The 15,927-nt window shown below is 39.2% G+C and overlaps 1 protein-coding gene across 1 annotated transcript in view; it reads right to left on the reverse strand.

The window, feature by feature from the left end:
• PKHD1 (PKHD1 ciliary IPT domain containing fibrocystin/polyductin) overlaps window positions 1–15,927 on the reverse strand; it is a 466,767-nt gene that overhangs the window by 230,241 nt on the left and 220,599 nt on the right. Inside the window, exons 46-47 of the mRNA XM_029945445.1 lie at window positions 10,616–10,751; window positions 7,867–8,113 (exon numbers count right to left, since the gene is read on the reverse strand). Of these exons, the coding sequence (XP_029801305.1) occupies window positions 7,867–8,113; window positions 10,616–10,751 (383 nt within the window). The remainder of the gene's footprint in view (window positions 1–7,866; window positions 8,114–10,615; window positions 10,752–15,927) is intronic.

Genomic DNA, 15,927 nt, shown 5'->3' on the forward strand with positions numbered 1-15,927 from the left:
ATAGAAAACATGAATAGACCAATAACCAGTGAAGAAATCGAATCCGTTATCAAAAATCTTCCAACGAATAAGAGCCCAGGGCCAGATGGCTTCCCAGGGGAATTCTACCAGACATTTAAAGCAGAGCTCATACCCATTCTTCTCAAACTATTCCAAAAGATAGAAATAGAAGGAAAACTTCCACACTCATTCTATGAAGCCAGCATCACCTTGATACCCACCAGAGACCCAGCAAAAAAAGAGAACAGACCAATATCCTTAATGAATACAGTTGCAAAAATACTCAACAAGATACTAGCAAATCAAATTCAACAGCATATAAAAAGAATTATCCATCATGATCAAGTGGGATTCATTCCTGGGTTACAGGGCTGGTTCAATATTCACAAATCCATCAATGTGACCCATCATATTAACAAAAGAAGGGAAAAAAAACCAATGATCCTGTCGATAGATGCAGAAAAAGCATTTGACAAAATATGTTGTTTTTTAAATTATAGTTGTAAAATAGAGACTTTTTAGAGGTATTTATTAACTACTCACTATATGCCAGGCAATGACCTTGTGAGAGAAATGCCACTATGTCCATTCTACTGATGTGAGAACTGAAGCAAAATAGTAAGATAACTTATCCAGAAAAATACTTCTTAGGAAGTGGGGGGCAGTTACGACTTGTACCCAGAAATAACTCTTTCTTACTTCTCTATTCTTTAGTCTTTGAAAAGTGATTTCAAATACATACATGTGTCCTAACTATTTTATGCACATCCTATAAACTTAGAGGGACTGGTTGGCCAAACTACAATGTCTTATAAACTCTTAATTTGTCCCACACTCAATAGAGTGAATAATTAGAGATCAGGATTTGATTTATTGATATTTGAATAAGTCCCTGACAAATGAAATACCTGCAGACTGCTCTAAACTACTACTACTACTACTACTGCTACTACTAGTAGTAGTAGTAATAATAATTATTATTATTATTATTCCCAGATGGTAATTGTGAGGGTTGAGTTCCTATTCTCCCCATTATAACAATGTGTCTAAACCACCAGGGATCAAAACAGCTGCAAATGTAGGCAAATTACTAATTCACTAGGGATGATTCGGGGTGGAGGAAAGAAGGAATCAGATGTAGAAATGCATCATCCAGTCAACTGCAAGCCTCAGGAAAACAAAAGCCCAGAAGATGTTATAAAATAACATTCTTAAATATTACATGTTCTTAGGAGTTTAGAAATAAAGACAGGATGATATTTTAAACTTGGTTCTTCTAAACAAAAGTTGAGTGCCATTAACTCCTCATAAACATGTCCTAATGGAGAAAACGGACAGTAAGAACATTAGAGGAAAATTTGCAGGAGTCCATAATTTTTTAACTTACATTCATTTATTAAATACTAATTTTATTGAGTACCTGTGTTCAGCATGGTAATCAGGCTCTGTCATTTGAACAAACAACTAAGCCCTGTCCCTGCCTTGCTCACCATCTCTAAGAGATGGACTATTTATAGAGCTGTACAGGAGCTTTGAGTATTGGTTAGAGCAAATAGAGACAGGCCTCACCCAGCAGGGATACCAAAACCTGTTCAGGAAACTCAGGGAAGCTTACCCAAGAAAATAACCTTCACGCTGAGTTCATAGGAACTGAACCTTATGAACGGAAAGGCACAGAGAAGTTGAGCGTGGGTGAGGCACCGAATGTACAGAAGGGAGAGCAGAACACTGAGCGATGATGCTACAACAAACACGGAGCAAGCCATGAGGGGCCCTTGAGACATTAAGACTGTGGGACTGTCTTTGAGAGGCACTGGAAGCTCTGACAAATTTCTAAGCAAGGGAATGAATGGATGGCAAGACCAGATCTGCATTTACAAAGTTCAAGGATGAGGTTACAGCGAGGCAGCAAGCTCCGAGGCTGTTGTCATCCTACAGGTGAGAACCCTAGAGCAGGGAACTTGGGAAGAAGAGAAGAACAAAGACTGAAGAGGGATTTTTTTTTTATTTTGAGAGAAAATGCAGAGGACAATGTAGGTGATGTATGTGAAAAACAAGGTAAAAGATGAGTCAAGGATGACTCCATGCTTCTGACTTAGATGACTGAAGCATTCGCCTGAACACCCAGGAATTCTCAACACCCAGAGGGGAACAATCTATGGATAAAGAAATTCAGTTTTAACAAGTCAAATTTGAGATGGCTATTATATACTCTAGTGGAAATATGAAAGCATTGCTGCTCAATAGAAATATAATACAAGCCATAAATGCAAGCCACAGGTATAACCTTAAATTTATAGTAGCCACATTAAAAAAGTAAAATGAGGGGTGCCTGGGTAGCTCAGTTGGTTAAGCATCTGACTCTTGGTCTTGGCTCATGTCATGATCTCACAGTTCATGAGTTTGAGGGCCAGATCGGGTTCCATGCTGTTTGTGGAGCCTGCTTAGTATTTTCTGTCTCCCCCTTTCTCTGGCCCTTCCCCACTTGTTCTCTCTCTCAATAAATAAATAAACTTTAAAAAATGTTTTAAAGTAAAATTAACAGGTAAAATTAATTTTACTAGTATACTTAACCCACTATATCCAAAATATCATTATTTCAACATAATCAAAATAAACAAGTTATTGGGATATCTATTTTTTTCTAGGACATCTTAGAAATATAAATTATAATTTACACTTACAGTACATCTCAGTTTGACTAGTCACATTTTAAGGGCTCCATAGCTATGTGTGGCTAGTGGCTACAACACTGGACAGTGCAGAACCTCAGGGCAATGGGATAAATGGGTCTGGAATTCAGTGGATCAAGACAGACTAGGGGAAAAAAGTCTAGAAGTACCACTGTATTTTAACTGAAATGGTAAAGTAATCCAGATCACCTGGGAAGAGTAGGACTTGAGAAGAAGGAAAAGTGCCTCACAGAACCCTAAAGAATATCAGCATTTATTTTTTTAAGTAATCTGTACACCAACAAGGGGCTTGAACTTACAACTCTGAGATCAAGAGTCGCATCCTCTACCAACTCAGCCAACCAGGTGCCCCAACGTTAGCATTTAAGAGAGACGGAGGAGAGCTTATAAAGGAGATGTGGAAGGATCACACAGCAAACTCTTGGTGATATTACCTTTGTTCTTTGTAATTATCCCTATTCCGGAGAGAACATTTATCTAAATGTTGGGGAATCAACACATCCAAGAGCGATGTGAGGCACGTCATCATGATGGGACCTCTGGAGAAGAATGGTCGCTGACCTATTTTTCTGAAACAAGGTCCTGACTTACACAACGGGGCTACCCCCGTTCCTGTCTTTTCAGGAAGAATGGGGTTGGTAGAATGAGACTTGTAGTAACAGAAGCTGGGAAAAGAATACTACCAAGAATACCTATGACTCCTATAGAAAGCACGTTTTTACATCTGGTGAGTGAGAGAGAGAGAAGAGAAGCAGCAGTCAGGCAGACAAAGCACATTGTCATTTTAACAAAACATAAACTAGATTCTGCCTTGTAAAGCATGGGAACTTTTTCTTCCCCTGATTATAAAGTATTATTACCCACTTCAAATATATACATATACCTCTGTCAACCCAACTTTTATGGTTGAGTCAGAGGGAGTGATAAGAAAGTGCCACAAATATGGGTACACATCAGACCTAAATAAGGTAGTGAGACAGAAACAGAAGGTCCCCAATGTCAAAGAACTGACAGTGAAATCGGACCATGGAGATGGCCTTCCCAAGAAGAAATCACACTCCAGTTACTGGGCTGTTAGCAAAGGGGAGATGGACACCTTGTTTATGCAACTCATGAGGCCTCACACCCTGCCCTTTGGGGGAGGGGGACCTCTTGCTGCAGGAGGGAGGTAAGAGCTGAGAGTGAAGACAGCAGGGTGCTTGTGCCATATCAGATCTCCATCAACTTGCAACCCCCAAAGATCAAGACTGTGGGAGTTTTGTAAATCAACTCTTAGGGTGCTTGCTCCAGGGCAAATAGCACAACAAATTAATCCTTTCTCCATGAAATGCAGCAAAGTTTGTAGCCACGCTGAATTCAAATTGCTCATTAGCTCTGACATGTTCCTAATGAGGTTATAATGCTCTGGGACAGAGATCAAGTCACTGAGCACAAATAGCTAGAGATAGAATCATAGAAAAATAAAGTTAGAAGGACCTTAGAGCAATGCTCCTAAAACTTCAGTAGAAATCACCTAGCAATTCTGATTCAGGACATGTGTGGTGGGGCCTGAGGTGGCCCATGTCTAACAAGCTCCCAGGTGACACTGATGCACTGTGACTAGCAAGGCTTAAAAGAGCGTTGAATTCAGTCACCTTATTCTAGAGGTAAGGACACTAAAGCCATGAGACATAATTGGGAGTGTTCTGCGACTTCCCCGAGGTTATTTTGGGGTAGTTGGGCATTTGCCTATAGACCTGTAGGTGCACCTGAACAATGTTAAATAGAAGTGTAAAGGAGTAGGGTAGCCAACCATCCTGGTTTCCTCAAGGCCAGGACATGAGATGTTCTATTTTAAAACCAGGAAAATTCCAGACAAACCAAGACAAGTCTTTCATCGTAATAAGATTCTTTTGAATCCATTCATAACCCTGTATCAGCACTATTACTATTTTTATCTTGTCAGTTCCTGAGTGCTGGGATCATGACCTATTTCTAAGGTAAGCACCTAAGTATCCTGTCCTGAAGATCTCCAAGAATACAAGCTTAGAGAAGATTTTATCTATAGAGCCTGTTAAAATCACATTGCTAAGTACCTTTCTTTTTTAATTTTTCAAGTTTTTTTTTATTTGAGTAGAGTTGGCACACAATGTTACATTAGTTTCAGATGTATAACATGGTGATGCGACAACTCTGTACATTATGTTATGTTCACTATGAGTGTGGTGACCATCCGCCACCATACAAAGCTATGACAGTACCACTGACTATGTTCCCTGTACTATACCTTTTATTCCCATCACTTATTCATTCCATAACTGGAAGCCTGTATTTCCTACTCTTGCTTAGCACCTTTCTAAGAGACAGTCTCCAGTAGTTCTCAAAGTAAGGAATAAGAAAGGAGTATCAGGAGCTCCTGGGTGGCTCAGTCGGTTGAGTGTCTGACTTCAGCTCAGCTCATGATCTCACAGTTCGTGTGTTCGAGTTCCACATGGAGCTCTGTGCTGACAGCTCAGAGCCTGGAGCCTGCTTCCTATTCTGTGTGTCCCTCTCTCTTTGCCCCTCCCTGCTCATGATCTGTTGCTCTCTGTCTCTCAAAAATAAATAAATATTTTTAAAATTTTTTAAAAAGGAGTACAAAAACTCAGACAAATATACAAACATATCATGCTCTTTTTAACTGCACAAATCTAATTCTCCCCATTTGAAAAGAAAGGCATCTAAGAAATACATCACTAACTTTTACAAATCTCACTCATTAAAAACATCTTTGGTAAAATCACTAAAATAACAATAATACTTAGGATGTATCCCCAAGAATGAAAACAGAAAGTATGTTCTGCACAACTGAAATGATTAGAAATGAAAATATATTTCATCACATTGCTATTTTGCTCTCTAGAATTAGACCCATTAACATCTGATAAACTAATAAACAGTCAAAAAAGCAAAAGTGGAAAATTTTCAGACTATTCAATGCAAGCACTGTATTGGTAAGGCTTCTAAAAAAGAATGTCAGGAAACTGATTCCATATGTAATCAAAATCCAGACTTAGTGCAGTCCTGATCTCATTGACTTACTGTGGAGTTTACCGGTTTAAATAAGAAGCCAACATGGTCTGGCTGAATCACTTAATATACATGCAGTTAGGACACTTAAAACAATGGAAGGAAAGAAGTGTGGCTAAATATATGCAATGCATTTGAAATAGGTAAAAGATAGAACCCTAGACACTCAGCAATCATTACCTGGAAATTAAAGAGGGCAGAAGCAATCCTATGATGCATTATAAACAGCCTAGCTGCTGACTTAATGGTAGTTTGACTCGCATAACCAAGGAGTCCTTGCTCCAATATTAATAGGAAATGTATTGTACGGATCCAATAGGTCATGAAATTAACAAGGAAAATGAACTGGAGTGGAGCAAGTTTGCAAGTAATAGGAAGGCGTCAGCAATTACTTCCCCAGAGCATACTGAACACTTAAAAAGAGTTTGGGGAGAGTACGTGTGTATAATTGAGAATGGACGTTATTGGAATTTTTAAATAATACTTTTAATTTAAATACCTTTCTTTGACAAGCAGGAAAAAAATATCTAATGGTATAAAGGCATTCTTTTCAGCAAATAGTGTTAGGAAAACTGGACAATGACATGCAGAAAAATGAACCTGAACCACTTTCTTACCATACCCCAAAATAAACTCAAAATGGATGAAAGACCTAAATGTAAGACAGGGTGCCATCAAAATCCTAGAGGAGAAAACAGGCAACAACCTCTTTGATCTCAATCACAGCAACTTCTTACTTGACATGTCTCTGGAGGCAAAGGAAACAAAAACAAAAATGAACTACTGGAACCTCATCCAGATAAAAAGCTTTTACGTTGCAAAGGAAACAATCAGCAAAACTAAAAGACAACTGACAGAACGGGAGTTGCAAATGATGTATCATATAAAGGGTTAGTATTCAAAATCTCTAAAACTCAACACTTCAAATACTACAGTGAAGAAACAGGCAAAAGGCATGAAGAGACACTTTTCCCAAAAAGACATCCAGATGGCCAACAGACCCATGAAAATATGCTAAACATCACTCAGCAACAGGGAAATATAGATCAAGCCCACCCTGAGATACCACCTCACACTGCAAGGATGGCTAAAATGAACAACTCAGGCAACCACAGATGTTGGTGAGGATGCAGAGAAAGAGGAACATTCTTGCACTGTTGGTGGGAATACAAACTGGTACAGCCACTCTGGAAAATGGTATGGAGGTTCTTCAAAAAATTAAAAATAGAACTACCCGATGACCCAGAAATTGCACTACGAGGTATTTATCGAAAGGATACAAAATGCTGATTTGAAGGGGTACATGCACCCTGATGTTTATAGCAGAACTATCAACAATAGCTGAAATATGGAAATACCCCAAATGTCCATCAACTGATGAATGGAGAAAGAAAATGTGGTGGATATATACAATGAAATATTACTCAGTTATCAACAAGAATGAAATCTTGCAATTTGCAACAAGGTGGATAGAATTAGAGTGTATTATGCTAAGCGAAAAAAATCAGTCAAAGAGACAAATATCATGATTTCACTCATCTGTGGAATTTAAGCTGCAAAACAGATGAACATAAGGGAAGGGAACCAAAAATAAAACAGAGAGGGAGACAAACCATAAGAGACTGTTATATACAGAAAATAAACTGAGGGTTGCTGGCAGGGTGTTGGGTAAAGGGAAGGGCTAAAAGTGTGAGGGTGTTCAGGAAGACACTTGGGATGAGCAATGGGCACTGTATGTAGGTGGTGAATCCCTAATTTCTACTCCTGAAATCATTATTACATGATGTTAACTAGCTTGGATTTAAACTTAAAAATAAAATATCAGTACAAAGTTAAAAAAATACTTTTCAAATTCTCTGTTGGTTGCAAGTCTGTTTAAGATGTCATTAGCTCAAAATGTCAATAAGAGTTCATAGGCTAAGTGATCTGGTCCACTGATATTGTAAGTTAGCTGTCATTTGAATCAGCCTCAAACTACCATAAACCTATGATGTGATAGCTGTCAAGCATATTCCCATATGATTTTTATGGAACTAAATATGATTTCCCCTCCAATAAACTCCAGTAGAATAGCCTGAATGATTTTCTCACTGGCAAGCTGAGCAGTATGGTTACATCAACTTACAAACCAATAGACATACGATGAAAGAGAAGATCTTCTGCACAGACACTGCCAGGAACAATCTGACTGAAGCTTGTGCTGACCAAACAAGAAGCCGGAAGGGTTTCCATAGAAGCAAGAATATGACTTCTATATCTCCCAGACAGAGACCCATCCAAGTCTTCCAAAATTGCTGCATGAGGAAATGGAAATGCTACCAAATTTGGAGAGTTTACAAATTTCAACTGATTGGTCTTCACAGGAAATCCTCCTGTAAATTGGAAGACAGAAAGACCATTACACGTGGCACAAAAGACTGTTGTAACAAATGACAGCTGGATTCACCACGATGTTCTTAGCACTTTAAACTGCATATTTATACAGTTATAATTCACTCACATATTTCTTCAAGAAAAATATCATTGAGCATTTACCACATGCCAGGTTCTGTGGTATCTGCTAGAGACACAGGTGGGAGCAAGAGGAGTATCCGAGTATCCGAGAGCAGTAATTCTCAACCAGGATGGTTTTGCCCTCCAGGGGACACTTGGTTCTACTGACAATCATTTTCAGCTGTCAGAGGTGGGTGGATGGCAGTGCTACTGGCATCTGGTGGGTAGAGAGGCGAGGACACTGCTAAATATCCTCAGTGCCCAGGACAGTCCCCACAACAAAAAATTATCCCACCTAAAATACCAATAGTACCAAGGATGAAAACCTGGTACAGGTGGGAAATAGAGATGCAGAACACTAATTTACTAGTTACTAACTGTAAAGGTGTTGTGGTTTAGTCTTTAATCTTTCTGTTCTAGTTCTCTAGGGAGTTTAACCCTATCTCTTATAAGCCTCAATATTTTAAACATTTACCCTCAACACTCAATCAACCATGTGAGCAAATACTAATGGTAGCACCTTTTTAAGTATTAGTGTTAGGGCGACACTTTTTGCAGTGTTTCCCTCACCCTGCCTCAGTGTGATTCATCAGTACGGCTGCTAATCCAGCTGCCCAGGCCTTTTAATTTCCGTACCTGTCATTAAAATGTAAAAACTCAGTACACACGTCACTACATAGGCAACTCTATTTTTGTGTTACGTACATCATAAAATAACACAAAAAGAAAAAGAAAAAAGATACAAATAATTAGTGGCCTCGATGTTTTCAGTCTGCATCCCAGTAGAGTCCATGCAGTAAATTAAGTCATATATTCAAGACTCAATAATTCTGGGGCACCTTGGTGACTGAGTCAGTTAAACATCTGATTTTTGATTTCAGCTCAGATCATGATCTCGTGGTTTGTGGTTTGTGAGTTCGAGCCCCACATCAGGCTCTGTGCTGACAGTTTGGAGCCTCTCCGGGATTCTGTTTCCCTTTCTATCTGCCCCTCGCCCACTTGCTTTCTCTCAAAAATAAACATTTTTTTAAAAGACTCCATGATTCTACCTCTTGCAATTTCTGTAGTTCATTTAATACTACAAGCACCTATAGCTCTATAATTCCATTTGGAATTCCATTTTTATATATGCTGTTCCTAATTCCTAGAAAGTTTTCTCTGCCTATCCCCCCTTGTAAATTTCTATTTATCTTTCAAAACTCTACTCAAGAGCCACCTTTAAGAAACATCTTGCCCAATCCCTTTCTTGTCCCCTACACTGACCTTGTTTAGTCTGCTATGATTGTACTCATCACACTTGCTACAGTGACTGGGTAACATTTAATTTTGTACCTAGATCAAGAACTCCTAGAAAAGAAAAATTATGTAGTTTTCATCTTCATACCCCTAAGATCCTCAGACAGAACTGGAATGGACAGATTTTAAGCAAATGAAGGAGATGACTTAGCCCAGATCCTCCAGTGAGAAGAGATTCGGGGGTCATAAGGAGTAGTGTGTTTTCAGTTAGTGTCTTGTGAATGATATGAAACAGTAAAGCTATTAAAGAACTGAGGGATTATAATTTGAAGTGAATGCCATAAGGCATTTTTTATCCCTATTATTATTTCTACAATCTTAAACTCAGAAGTCACCCAAATAAAAACAATCTTTGACTCTGCCTATACAGGAAAAAAAGTAAAGTGGAGACTTGCTGATTATTCATTTAATTAAAAAAACAAACAATTATCTAAATTGGTGATTCAAACCACAAGAGCATATTTACTTGAATTACTTGGTTTGGCTGTTTACAATGATCAAATCAACTAGATTGCTCTCTACTTCTTTTCACCTTGGCCCAAGGGTCCTCCAAGGTATTTCTCACCACCTCCGAGATGTGGTTAACAAGTAAACAAGAATTCCTATGGTTCTCTTTTGTGTATACAATAAGCCTTGGGCTGTTGAAAACAAAGTATGGAATTCTGGCTTTGGGAAAAGATTCCATGTGTGTTAGTTTGTGTCCATATATCTGTCCACTCAACTCCATATATTTAATTAATGAACTGCCTACTAGGCCCAAGCTGCTGGGTACTAATGATAAACCTCTGAGGATGACAGACATGGTCCCTATCTTTAATGAAGCTCTGAGTCCAACAGAGACAGGGCACCATAATGATGCAGTATGACAGATGTCATCATAGGGAAGAAAGGAGAGCGACAAGAGTCACATTGGGAGTGCCTGGCCACCTCTGAGATTTCTTTTAGGAGTTCAGAGCAGCAGTTTCTACTGATGTAATCTTCTAACTGAAAGAAATGATGAGTCACAAAGGTTTTGCCATAGTTTATCTTACTTGCTTGAACATTGACCATCTTTACTGTCTGTCTTATCTCTTAAAACAACATACCTTGTCCTCGGGAACAGCCGGAACAGGTCCTGATGGACACACAGTCAGTGAGATCAAAATTAACAAAGGTTGTGTTAGATATTATCATTTCCTGTCTCTTGGGAGTTTTGATCCCAACTGACATACATGGGCTTTCCTGTAATTTAGAAAGAAAGAAAAAAAGAAAAGAATAGGCCACTTGAAATACAATTTGTAATGCATGAATGAAAACAAGAGAATAAAAAGACAGGCTATAAAGTGGGGAAAAAAATATCTGCAAATCACGGGTATGACAAGGGATCGCAATAGAATGCACTACACACACATTAGAATGATTAAAGAAAATACAGTGATGATACCAAGTGCTGATAATTTCCACACTGGCCATAACAACTAAGGAATATAGGTTGGCAGTTTCTTATCAAGTTGAACATACTCTTACCATATGACCTAAAGATTCAACTCCTAGGTATTTACCTTTAAGAAATTTTACATTCATACAAAAACCTCACACAGATGATTATAATAGTTCCATTTTTATCACCAAATCTGGAAACAACTCAAATGTCCTTACACAGTGAATGGATAAACACACTGTGGTACATCTATGTAGTGGAATACTACCCAGAAATGATAAGGAATAGAACTCTACTTCTTGCAAAAAGTTAGGTAAATCTCAAGGGCATTTTGGAGTGAAAGAAGCCAGTCTTAACGGTTGCACGCTATTTGATTCCATTTCAAAAGACAAAACTATAGCGACAGCCAATACTACGGATCCCCAGGGTTAGACTTGAGGGGAAGACATGGCTACAAAATGGAGCTTGAGACAGTGTTTTGGGTTGAACCACCTCTTCTGTATCTTGATTAACCACCATGAGGTGGTTGTGGTAGTGTTTACCTAAATGTCTATGGATGTTTAAAAACGTGGAATGGTATGTCAAAAAAACCAGTTTTACCATATGTTAATATAAAAATAAAAATTAGAAAATCTAAAAAGAAACAAAAACTGCCTCTGGGATCCTCCACAAAATCTCTTCAACAAACTGTCTAATCGAGTTGTCAGTGTTTCACTGTTCTACTCTTGAAAACAATTGTATGCCTGAGGATTTTCAGACATTTGTCAGGTAATCCTCCTGACATGAAAGACAGTGATAGAAAGAAAAAAAGTAACCAATTGGAGACAAAGCCAGTATAGAAATCAGAAGAACATTTAAACACTATCATTATAAAAACCACAGAGAAGTATATTATAGCCATGAAATGTAAGGACGCAGGTCTGAAACTGACTCCATGAGACAATAGAAGGGCACACATTGCCCAAGGCAAGAGGGACCACTCTTGTAATGCCCGATTAGGAAAGGCCAGCTAACACCCTTAACATTTCTAAGGGCAGGCCTAAAGATGGAGGCTAAGACTAGTCACGCCCTACGTGAGGGTCCTGGGCCCACTCTGTGATTGGTCAGTACTCTAAATGTTGTGATTGGGTCCCGCCAAAAGTAACAAATACTCTAGGCAAGGTGAATGGTTAAACCTGCTGTCAATAACATTGTATAATAATAATTGGATCACTGTACCTATGTCACAATTTCCTGTAACTCCCCCTTCCCAAACTCATAAAAGCCCTGCCCCGCCTTTGTTCAGGGCGCTCAGCATGGATCCGCTGCGCAGGTAAAGTCTGTGAGCCCGAGCTTAGGCCCGGCCAGCCTAAGCCTGTAAGCTCGTAATAAAACCGCCCTTTGCTTTTGCAGGCATAACTTGGTCTCCCTGGTGGTCTCTGGTTTTTGGGGGTGATATTAAAATCTGGGTATAACAGAAACAAGAAGCCCAAAAACAGATTTTTTAGGGGGAAAAAAACAAAAGCAGGAAAGTAGAAATAATCAATTCAATAGAAAAAATTGAGGAAATATTCTTGAAAGCAGAATAAAAAGTTGGCAAATCAGAGAAAAAATTAAGAAAAGTAGAAAAACTGAGGAGTCCCAATTACACATAATAATAATTTCAATAAAAAGAAAGAAAAATATGAGGAGATAATTATCAAAGAAATGACAAGAGAAAACTTTTCAGAAGGGAAAGATACATTTTCTAAATGGAAAAGTCCAATCCATTCCCTAACAGAGTGGTTAGACCAAAAAGCCACACAAGGTACATCATCCTGAAACTGCATAAAACCAGAGACAAGATTCTAAAAATTTCCAAAGCAGAAAAACTAAAAGGTCAAATATAACAGACCAAGAATCAGAGTATCTTTTTTTTTAATGTTCATTTATTTTTGAGAGGGGGAAGAGGCAGCGAAAGAGGGAGAAATAGAATCCGAAGCAAACTCCAGCCTCTGAGCTGTCCGCACAGAGCCCAATGCTGGGCTGGAACTCAGGAACCTCAAGATCATGACCTTAGGCAAAGTCAGAGACTTAAATGACTAAGCCACCCAGGTGCGCCAAGAATCAGAGTATCCTAAACTATTCAACCTCCATACTAGAAGCTGGAAATCAGTGGAGCATTGCCTTCAAATCGTCAAGGCAAAATGAAGTCCAACTTTGTTATTCCATAACCAAAAACCTATGAATAAGGGGTCTCCATTTGTAACTCAAAATATCTGCCTTCCTGTGCCCCCACTTTAAGAAATTTACTATAGGCTATGTTCTAATAAAATGAGGAATTAAATCACAAAGGAGGAAAATGTGGGAATCAGGAGCAAGAGCTCCTATATTAAGGAGACATGCAAGAAAACTGCAAGATGTTTGTCAGGAGAAATTTCAGGGTGCATCTGTGTAGCCCTTCTCCCAAACTAAGTATAAACACTTAGGATTGTTGTTTGGCATTATTCATTAAAACTGAAGGGATGTCCCCTGACTCAGCAATTTTACAATTTGGTGTATATTCAACAAAGTACATGCACATGAACACCAAGAGACATGCGGAAGAATGTTTATGAAATCATTACTGGGAATAGCCCAAAACTAGAAATAATCAAATGTGCATCAATAGCAACATGCCTTTAAAAAAAAAAAAAAACATTGTATAGGGGCACCAGTGTGGCTCATTCAGTTGAGCATCTTTTAATTTTGGCTCACATCATGATCCTAGGGTCATGGGTTCAAGCCTGGTATCACGCTCTGCGCCGATTGTGGAGGTTGCTTAAGACTCCTCTCTCCCTCTGCCCCTCTACCCCACTCTTGCTCTATAAGCAAACAAGCAACTGTGGCATAATCACGAAGTGAAATACTACATAACAATTGGAAGTACAAATAATTGAAACATATAAAAACAGGAGTGAATGTCACAGACATAATGTTGTGCCAAAGAAGCCACAAAAGAGTTACTACTCTATGATTCCATTTATATAAAGATCAAAAACAGATTTCAAATTAACCTAGGCCTATAGAAGTCTGTAATGGTTCCCCTTTGGCTGGGGGGCTGAGGAATGGGGTTGGGTGGGAGGAGCCATGAAGGGGCTTCAAATGAACGGATAATGTTCTATTTCTTGATCTGGGTGGTATGTACATGGTTTTTGCTTTATAAAAATCTATTGAGCTCCTTGCTTGCGATTGGTGCACTTTTCTCTATACATGTTACATTTCCAGGAAACATTTATTTTAAGAAGTGGAACAGATACTAGAGACAAGTAGCATTCCAGAAGAGAAAGAAGAAGTTAAAAGAGTTTAAGGTTCTTGCATTGCTCAGGTAAACTTTAATGAAGCTGTTGTACTTTAGACTTCATTAAGACAAGCAGGCATGTTGAAAATTTAAGGTAGATAACTAGAAAACAAAACAAAACAAAATGAGTAATTTTCAAACAGGCAAATATAAAAAAAAGATACTCTTCAATGCAAGACAAATCAAGTTTGAAAAGTAGAAAATTAAAAAAAAAAAAAAAAAGAAAGAAAACTGACTGCAAACTGGGAGCACAAATAAGTGTAAGAGTCACCTTGGGATGGCGACCGAGCGGCCATTTTTCTGGGGGCTGGAGGAGAACAGGTGCACAGACCGACCCCCGCCCCTCACCTGCAGACCTGGGATGTCCTGCCCCATTTGGAAACAGCCAATCATGAAGCTGCAGTTTTCCCCCACCCCGACGAGACAGGCAACCTATCCTGTCCTGCCTTGGCCCTAAAATGCCCTTACTTGGTAATCAGCCCCCCAAGACCAAACCTGAAACCCTCTTACCCTCAAAACCCCCCCACCCATCGCCTATTGCGCATGACTTCCCTGACTCTGCCTGGTACTCAAGTCACGGAACCTCGCCTGGGGACTGCAGACCCCAAATAAAGGCCTTCTTGGCTCCATAACCTGGCTTCCCTCTTTCCTTTCATCTCTGCCTCCATCAATTAAATCTTACAGTAAGACGGTAGAAATAAGTGCAAATAGATGGGAGACATCAGGATGTGGATGGTAATTGAAACCACCAGAGAACATGAGATTCTCCCAGGGAGAGCAAGTACATTGAGAAGAGAAGGGGCCCTACAACAGAACTTAGAGAAACAAAGCAATGAAAGGTCTAAATTAAGGAAGACAAATCCACAAGTGAAAATAGGAAGTAACACCAAAGAAACAGGAGAAAGAATGAAGCCACCCTTGGCATCTGCTTGAAAAAGATATTATTGTCATCTGCTCAAATTAATTACCATAACAATGAGAAGGCAACCTTCCCAAAGTCTGGTGACCATAATTTACATCCAAATCAGGCCATTTTTGAGAGTGAAAGGGGTTACTAATGAAAGAGGATATGAGGACCACTGGGACAAACCAAATACACTGCCAGACTGGGGTGCATAGTGATAGAAGACCTCTCTTGTTGAGCAGGAGGCTAACAATATACACACAAATGTGCTTAAAAGACCAAATTCCTTTTAATAGAAAGTTTTTCCCAAAAACCAGTGTTTGTTTTAGGGTAGGACTCACTGGTAATTGCATGCCACCAATTAGGCATGGGTTGAAGGTCTAAAAATAGATAGGCCACATTCGCCAAAAATCTAAATTCCTAAAAGGATGGCAGGCACAGAAGACAGAAGCTAAAATCAGAGTTCCACAACTACAGACTGGTCAGTCCTCCTTTTTTATTTTTCTCTCTCTCTCACTCTTTTTAACAACTGACAACGACACAGTTTAATATGGCAATAAAGAGATTCCCGGGGCGCCTGGGTGGCTCAGTCGGTTAAGCCTCTGGCTTCAGGTCAGATCTCACGTTCGTGGGTTCTGGCCCCACGTCAGGCTCTGTGCTGACAGCTAGCTCAGAGCCTGGAGCCTGCTTCCAGTTCTGTGTCTCCTTCTCTCTCTGCCCCTCCCCCTCTCATGCTCTGTCTCTCTCTGTATCAAAAATAAATAAAACATTAAAA

Source organism: Suricata suricatta, chromosome 7, assembly GCF_006229205.1.
Source record: "Suricata suricatta isolate VVHF042 chromosome 7, meerkat_22Aug2017_6uvM2_HiC, whole genome shotgun sequence".
NCBI classification, from domain to species: Eukaryota; Metazoa; Chordata; class Mammalia; order Carnivora; family Herpestidae; genus Suricata; species Suricata suricatta.